This window comes from Xiphophorus hellerii, chromosome 2 (assembly GCF_003331165.1).
Source record: "Xiphophorus hellerii strain 12219 chromosome 2, Xiphophorus_hellerii-4.1, whole genome shotgun sequence".
Classification (NCBI taxonomy): domain Eukaryota; kingdom Metazoa; phylum Chordata; class Actinopteri; order Cyprinodontiformes; family Poeciliidae; genus Xiphophorus; species Xiphophorus hellerii.
Window position 1 is genome coordinate 8,339,165 of NC_045673.1, and position 8,842 is coordinate 8,348,006.

At 37.4% G+C, this 8,842-nt stretch overlaps 1 protein-coding gene across 2 annotated transcripts; it reads right to left on the bottom strand.

Moving 5' to 3' along the window:
* Positions 1 to 3,091: 3,091 nt before the first annotated feature.
* Positions 3,092 to 8,264, bottom strand: c2h15orf61 (chromosome 2 C15orf61 homolog). 2 transcript variants are annotated; one of them, XM_032582622.1, is made up of 4 exons: positions 8,029 to 8,264; positions 7,484 to 7,516; positions 7,013 to 7,360; positions 3,092 to 6,634 (listed from the first exon to the last, which is right to left on the bottom strand). In XM_032582622.1, exons 3-4 carry the CDS (start codon positions 7,353 to 7,355, stop codon positions 6,507 to 6,509), a joined length of 471 nt encoding a protein of 156 aa, XP_032438513.1. In that variant the 5' UTR covers positions 7,356 to 7,360; positions 7,484 to 7,516; positions 8,029 to 8,264; the 3' UTR covers positions 3,092 to 6,506. The 2 variants fall into 2 exon arrangements, with proteins under 2 accessions (XP_032438513.1, XP_032438507.1); XM_032582616.1 differs by lacking the exon at positions 7,484 to 7,516.
* Between the last annotated feature and the right edge of the window lie 578 nt (positions 8,265 to 8,842).

The window sequence follows — 8,842 nt, forward strand, 5'->3', positions numbered from 1 at the left end:
GCATAAATACACAGAGGACACTGACTGGGCCTAGCTGGCCAAGTGGGGCAGCTGTTATTAAAAGGGCTATTTATCACTGTCACCCCTCTCTGGTTCCCATCCTTCTCTGCCCTCCAGCGATGTCACTGGGCTTCCTGGGAACAAAGTGGCTCATCCCACCAAATGTACCCCCCTATATCACAACCAAAAATGCTTTGTAAACACGTGCAACTTTAACCACTTCTATATGCATAGTGCACCAGAACACTATTTGCTTTCTGATCTGATGGCTTGCCTGGAAAGAATAATAATAAAAATTCATAAAAGCGGGTAACGTAATTCATTCGATTTCTGAAAAACATCGACAGCACAACTTTGCTGCACACACCGTTCATTTTCTGCTCCGTTTCTTTATTGATCTTAGCCACAATTATCCACTTTTCTGAAGCACTGCATTAAGTGAATTCCCTCTTTGTTGGACAATAAGTACAGAAGGTTGGCTAAGTCAACCTATTCTTCAGCCTAAGGGGACATACTATTTCTCCAGCACCCTCATCCTCATTAGCAAGACCTGATAATAAAACACACACACCTCAATTAGCTCATCCAGGGTGAAGGAAGAAGGTAAAATAAAGTCTTCCAAATAGCAAAGAATACCATTATTGCACATCCAAAGTGAAATATAAAGATCTTAAACTGCATCACAGTGTTAAAACAACCCAGTTCAGTGGGAAATCAAAAGATAATCAAAACACAACATTCAACCTGCTTGAATTTTGGCAGGCACTTGATTTTATAGTATGTCAAGTGTAAAATTACAGTAATGACATATGGCACCAAAAATTACCCAAAATGCACAAGAAACGACTTGCCTGTGAAGGGAAATAAAACAACATAATCTGGCAATTATCATTAATAATAAGGAAGTGTAAGGGAAGTGTAAGGTAAGATACGATTAGGATTGGCCTTGTACTGATAATGCAACAAAATTGCAAATGTCAAAGACAGCAGTGTTAAACAATTTAGGACACTTTAGCACCTAAATCAGTTGCAATATTTTTTACAATTCCTCTTTGATATATACAGTTACCGGTACTTCAACAAAATAAAAGTGATAGAAAACATAATCCCCTTTTTCCTTAAGAAGCAAAAAACATTTGCTCAATTTATTTATAGTGTCCCTTTTTTGCCATAACACCATGCATCAGCCTACTTTCTTAACACAGAGCTCTACTCGCACTAGTGGTCTACATATCCCATAAACCTCTCACATGCAGCAATCCACTCACGATTAATGAAGTGCTTACTTAACCAATTTAAGCCCTTAATTCCTATTAATTCAACATAATAGCCACCATCTCAAACAGAATTAGCACCACTCTAGCAGGAAGCCTGCAAATCTCCGAGGGCCAGAAAGAGTCAAGCTGGCAAATTCCACATTCTTTGATAAATATGTAACAGTATGTATATCACTGTGAAAATGCATAACCCTCGTGTAAGACCCCTATCAAGTCTGCTTTACACCTGTATTACATTTCTTCCTCAATCAGCAGCTTTTCTGAGACGCCGGCCTCCCACGAGGAGCAGAAACCATTACAAGGCAGCGCAGCTCATTTGCAGAAAGATTGGAGATCACAGCCGCATCAAAAAAAAAAAAAAGCATGCGAGACATTTCTCAGAGCAAAATTGATTTATTCCATTTCTAGGTTTGCATGCAGCATCAGTATCAGTGTATTTAATGTAAATCCCCAATCTGGAGCTGATTTGCTGCGTGGGCTGCTGCTTACCGTGCAAGTGAAAAACACGCCGATCGAACGGCACAAAAGGTGGGCTGTTTAATGCCAAAATGAGGGTATGTGCCGCATTTCTTTACACATGGATGTCAACGTTGCTTAAAGTAAAGTAAAAATGCTGTACAAAACAGGAAAACAAAGTGATTGAGAAATACAAAAGTAATCTAAAACATTACTTCCAAAATGCTGTTCAATAAATTAAGGGAATTAAGCGAAATTAAGAAAAAAGAGCATTATCTGTGAAGGCCTTTTTTTTCCTTACATCCACATCTGTAAACCTAATGGTTTTCTTTAAACATCTAAACTCTTCTAGGTTTTGGGTATCTAACTTTACAGGAAAGATCTTTCCTTTGTTTCATCAAAAGTGCTCACTCAATCAATCTTTACATTAAGATTTTGCTTAGTTCAACAAGCCAACGCAATGTTATGGAATCTTCACAGGAAAACCTTTGCTATTGTTTGTCGAGAGTTTCACTAAATGCAATCTTCACTGGGAAGGTTTTGCTTTTCTTTATCAGGATCCATTTAATGTAATCATTACAAGACCTGCTATGGTCATCCTGCTGATTGACCATAGCAGGATGGTCAATCAGCCATCCTGCTATGGACACTTGTTTCGACAAGGCAATGTCACAACAACTATTTAACAGCAGCAAATACAGTGACTAAACTAGTAAGCTTGCAGTCAAGACCAATTACTTGCTTAAAATATCAGATGCATTTTGAATGTAACAATAAAACAAAGTGTGCAATGGTTTCAGTACTTAATTTGCCTGTTTTTGTACTGTTTTCATCCTAATGTAGAGATTAAATATTGTGCAAATCACAACATTTTGCATTTATTCGTATTCTGACCAGCTTTATTGGAAATGAGTAGTATATAATAAAAGCCTATGTTCAGATAAACAATAAAGAAATAGTGGCAGTCTCCCAAATTACAGTATAAAAAGAAAACTGGCTTTCTGTTTTTCTTATCTGCTATGTCACTTGTGTATAAGCCACAAAGACATTATGCCATTCTTTGGTTGAGATAAAATACATAAACAAATAAATAAATATTTCAGAATATTTAAATTTTCACTCAAAAGAAAAAAAACAGATCAAGCACAGCCTGTGGCTAGGGGAGCCTGACTGCATGCTGGTGGGGGGTAAAAGACAGCCTTCGGGGGTGTCGAGGGCGTCTGTGTTTTAATGAGCTGAAACTTTAAATACTGCATAATATATAATAAAAATGGATAGCACATTTCACTCTCCTGAAAGAAAGTGGAAAAAAAAAACTATTAAAATCTATTTCTCCCTTAATGTCAACACAGTAAACATTAAGTATGAATGAAGTTTAATGTGATACAGCAACATCAACAAGAAAGAAACCAAAAAAGAAAATAATCAACTTGAACAGAAAGATAATGCATGATGGGTATGGAGATAAGTGCACATGCTCAGGGCCATTGACTCAACAGTATATGTAAAAACAGTGATACATTAAAGTACAACTGGAACTTTGATAGCGTAATTAGTTTAAAAGTTATTGCTTAGTTTGCTAATTTGTTACAGGTTGCAGCTGGACGCGCTTTTGGACCAAAACAACCTCAACTCACAAGTATTTCGACTCCCTAAATGCAACGTAAAAATATTTCTCTTTCCTCAACCTGAACTCATTATATAAAGCAGGTTACAAATAAAAAAAAATTACTGTGACCTTTGTCATCACTGGGGTTAAAGTGGTTACTTTATCTTGTAGCCAGGTTGCTATGTATTGCAAATTTTTTACCCAGGTCCCTCTTGAAAATGAGATCTAGATCTCAACGGGGTTTACCTGGTTAAATAAAGGAATAAAATAAAAAAATAAATACAAAAAGAATACACCACACACCATCATCGGCAGAAAAAAAAAGTGTTTAAAATATGAATGGCAACAGGTCAGAAAATATGAGCTCCTACATGATGAGATTTATACATCCAGAGACCTCTCTTGTGTTTCAGTTGTCACAGTATGAAAAAAAAATTACATCTTTTCACAGTAAATATTGTGACACTGTTGGCTGAGACATCAACATCGACATGTAATTCCAGTGCCTTCCTTAAAGTGATCTAAGTGATGGCTCAGGTGTCCCCGCTGCTCGCAGAGTAAGCAGGGAAACGACGCTGGTGGCCGATTCCACAGGCTCATATAATGATAACCTCTCCAGCATTAGCTGCAGGGGTTGTTCGCACAATAATTGTTTCTGCCAAGCCATATATCTGTATGACAGGGAAATCGCTGGCATGCTAAATAATTCATTTGCAGAGTGGCTCCATCAACTATTTCAAGGAGATTAAAGTTTTTTTTTTTCTAAGGCCAAAGAAACTGAAGAACGCTGCAGCTAATTAGAAAATAATTACAACTCTCTGAAAGTTGATTAGCAATTTCACTGCTCGACATTAACAATTTACATTAACACTCCTCGGTCTGAGCACTTGTTCTGCTTTACTTACCTAAACTCTAAATAGTACAAGTATTTAAAGATTTCACCTTGACAAAACTTATTACCAGAACCAGCTCGCAATTAAACGTGCCAAACTGGCATTAATTGTTTGCTCATTACCACTTTAGATGCCTGTTGGGTAATTTAGACACTTCAATATGGGACCAGACTATTAAAAAGCATCAATCTCGCCTTAAGTGCAAGCCATGTTTTGTTAAGTTACAGAAGACCATTTGAAGTTCAGATAACCAATACCCATGGTGGTGGTGGTGACTAAGGTTTAATATGTAATGCTAAGCTTCTGTCCCACCTGAAGGGGAGACCTCCCTTGCAGTTTAGAGTGACTCAAAGGTGAAGCCCTGAAAACAAATACAAGGCACTCGTGCTCCGCAGTTTGGATTTCACGTCATCCTGTAAAGGCTGCACACAAAAGCTGCAAGACGGCTGCAACCCCGCGCAGTCGTGCCGGGCTGCGACGTGGTATCAATGCAGCACTTTGGGTCAAAGGGTCAATGAGTAATTAAGACATGGTTGCCTGAGCATTCCCCATGCACACTTTCAGTCCTGATGAAAGGCTGCCAATGAAAGGAGGAGGATTTAAGTGCAGCCTGATACCAAGGATCAGATTTCTGTAAGTGTGTCTAAATGTTCCTTGTTCAGGGCAATTAGTTTGATTAAAGTGATAGTCTGGTGTCATCGTGCTGTTGAAGAGGATTTTGTGCATGCATATTGCGTGAGATTCAAAACATTTGCATACAACCAAGGTTACATTACCACCTTAAAAACATTCAAGATTTTTAGGGTTTTTTTCTTTCAGTGTATACATATTTTGTCTCCTTGTTAAACAAAATGTTTTCTAATGTTACTACTTGCTTGTTATGGAGGCTGTAATGGTTCCGGTTTGGTGAAAAAAGAAAAAAAAAATATGCATAATGAGGAACTTTCATAAGACAGGTCACTCTAGAACAGGACGAATGGCTTGACATGTCGCAGCCTTCGTGTGCACAGAGGTCAAAAGGTGCATTGATTTCCATGTACAACAAGAAATTATTCGTTCATTTTCATTGCGTTAAAAATGAAGAGGCCAAGGCCTGAAAATTGAGGTCGCTGATAAACACTGGGAACAGGAGACGCTGAGGGGAGAAATCAATACGGCAGTTTGTCAGCCTGCCTCTCAGAGGGCGCAGGAGTCTGAAGCGCGGCTAAGCCTGCGCTGTCAGCAAAGCACATTACCAGAAATCAAAGGCCAGTGAAGGCCCGAAGGAAGGGATGTACACGGCTCCCGACAAAGGACACATTTTGGTAATTAAAACCTATTTTATCAGAGCTGTCCTGTCACTGATTTTTCTCTAACACTATTGACTATCTGTTGTGTGTGGGATGACCACTAATTCAACTTTAAATAAATGTTCTGGACTTTTAGGGATTCTTGTTTTTTTTTGTTTTTTTTCCCAAGCAAAATACAACACATCATCATATAGAGTAGACAATGACTATATGATTAGGCACTAACTGAACCATTTTCTGTATCTATTTACATATTTTAGGGAGCTGACATAAATATATTTTTTTCTATACAGATCACAGAAAACCCATGATTTCAAACCACATTTATATTGCTGTGTATACTTTGTTACTTATGCAGTTAGCATACTTTGGCAATAAATAAACATTACTTCAATTGACTTTTAGTCAGTTTTACAGGGAAGTACTGAAGTACTACTTAGTTTTTTCACAGTTTGGGGGACATTTTATGTAATAAAACACAAACTAGTGAAGAATTGTGAAGTGGGAGAAATGTATTTTTTTTCCCTTTACAAATAAAAAGTGTAGTGTGCATATGTGTTCAGTTCTACTTTGTGGAACCATCTTTCACTGCAACTACAGCTTTTGGTGTACAGATTTACATATCTAGCAATTTTTTTCATCCTGCTTTTGGCAAATACCTTAATCTTAGTAAGAACAAAATTAAGAAGGGGCACAGGTAAACAATTAATAATCATTTCAGTTACTTTATATACTTTGAGCTACTATACTAATATTTTATTTTGACAATAAATTTCCACTTAAACTGCTGCATATATGTATGATGAGTAATTGAATTCATTACTCCTTCAGTTTATCAGTAAATATTTAATAATTCACCATAAAACAACATGTGCAGTCAGGCAAGACCACCAGTGCCAGACAGAGTGATGTCACTTCCAGGTACAGCGGAACATTACCAGGAGACATTAGTATTTTTAAAACAGTAAAGCAGTCTCCACTTTTAGTACTGTGCACCTTCTTCTTCTTTGTAGGCAAAATAGATGGTGACAGGTCCAACACTCGTCTGCACTGTTTCTGCAGCTCCTATCACCATCCAGCAGCCCATGCCATAGGCCAAACAAGGGATACCTGCAACAATGAGACATGTCTATTATTCTCAGTTCAGAAGTTTGCATCTTGCATACAACAGAGTTCCTGCAAGTTTTCCATTTCAAAATTCTATACCCAGATTTTCTTTTGTTTGGAATTTATCTGTGATTGCCTAGTATTTTATAAATGAAAACTATCAATAGGTCTGGAAAAAATAACAAAGAAGACAAGCTATGTAATCAATGCAAGAAGAAATTTGTCCTAGGTATTTGTAACATGTTAGATTTTTACTATTTTAGAAGCTGAAATAAGGAATCTTCAGGCACTTTTCCTTTTTTAGAATAATTAAATCAAATATACCTCTAGACTTTTACATAAAGAAAAGAGTCGTTTGTAACCAACTCTGAAAATACTGACCTAGATTAATAACTTTCAGCATAGTAAAAAACCTGTCTTCAAAATCCAGGTTCTCTGGAGGTGCTTTGGTGCAATGATATTTCACAAAAGGAAAGCAGCCGGTTCGCAATATGTGGTAATTGGATCCCTGAACTCTCCAGTTGAAGTTGGACAGGCCAAACTGGTCGTTGTGGATGGAGCTGTAGCGCACGCAGAACGAAGTCCAGGGTGGGAGTCTGCGCTGCTGCAGGTGGCAGGTCAAAACCTCTGAAGCTGCTGGCTGTGGACCTGTTTTACCAAATCTGCTCGGAAACAGAGCGATCTGCAAAAAGATGCTGTGTATCTTCCGCAAAAACTCCTTCATGACTTCTGTAATAAGAACAAGGAGCCATCTTAGCTTTTAGAAAGCTACGGTTAGCATCCAATCTGTAGATTTTACTCAACATTTATCTCTAAAGGGATAGTTCACTACATTTATGGACTCTGGGCTACCTTGAAACAGCTCCAGCTGGAAGTTTAAAATATCTGGAAAAGAAAAAAACTGCAAATGGAGTACTCTGAACTAATTATTTATAATACAAAACACACTGTGTTTTTAGAATACTTTATAAAATTTGGGCAAATTTAAATTAGGTCAACCACCTCGTATAGGTACATGTGTAAGTGTTGAAAACTACAACACCTAGACAATTCAAACTTGTACAGCATTACTTTTTATCAATTGCAAAGCCTTACAAAACATACCGTGTGATTTGTTGGACATTTAATTAATTAAAATTCGAAATGGTGAGTTTAAAAGCTTTGAAAAGACCCCCAAAAAACAGACAACAAATTAACGCTTTCACAAATCACAAACTATTACTCAAAGAATTCATAATGAATATAAAACAGAACAAGCTATATTGTCTTAGAGTATTTTAGATTTAGAATAAGAACGGACTGAAGATGCCCAGATTCTCAGTAATACAGTCTGACATACTAGTGACAGGTGTAACGTTACTCAGTGAAAACATTAGGAAACAAGATTGCTCGCTCACCATGGTAGATCCTAACTCCTGTAGCTTTGCTGAACTTTGCTAACAAGCTCAACTCCGGTGGTCAAGGTTCCAAAACATTACGGTTTAAAAACATCCTGCTACAAAGAGTCGCATGCTGGGAAACGCATGGTGAACCAGCATTATTTGCATCATTTAAGATCAGTGATTATGTCACATTCCGCCTCTTCATCCCTAGCTCAACTAGTGACTTTAAATCTAACCTGGTACTTCGTTCAAATCTGTCCGGTCGGAAACAGAGCGCGGTAAATATAGTTCTCATTCGGAGCGTCATGAACACGAACGTGTTTCGGGAGTTTAAATATTTCTAGAGTTTTCTGTATGAGGTTACATACAGAAAACCCATAATCTGATCCATAGGCTTTCAACACAATTGAGATTGAGACTACTCTACTATTTTTTTTTAATATTTACCTATAATATTGATCTGCTATTCACATTTTAAAAAACAGTTTGGATTTGTGTTCAGGATTATCATCCTTTTGGGACACAAAATAGTTTTCAACATCCAACCATTTGAGGTGAGCTTGATGGTCACATGCTTAAAAACTGGTAATATGCTCTTTGGATTAAAAGTCTCACCTTAATCTGTCCTAATGTAGGTCTTGTCATATGTGGTTTTCTTGACCAGTTGCTCATTTGTCCATGTGGACAGCTATAAATTTCAGTTGAGCTGATAGTTATCAGTTTTGCAACATAGGTTTATTTATAGATCAGCAAACTCTCTGCAGGTACAGGAACGAAGCTGTGCAATTTAGATGTAAGCTCTTTTTAACTTTCATTTGCAGCTTTTCAA

Bases quoted from the DNA above. Each gene is read 5' to 3' on its own strand.
- c2h15orf61 (XM_032582616.1), bottom strand. From the start codon at position 7,355: ATGAAGGAGTTTTTGCGGAAGATACACAGCATCTTTTTGCAGATCGCT. The intron at 6,635-7,012 runs GTCAGTATTTTC...TCATTGTTGCAG, and splicing joins GCTGAAAGTTATTAATCTAG to GTATCCCTTGTTTGGCCTAT.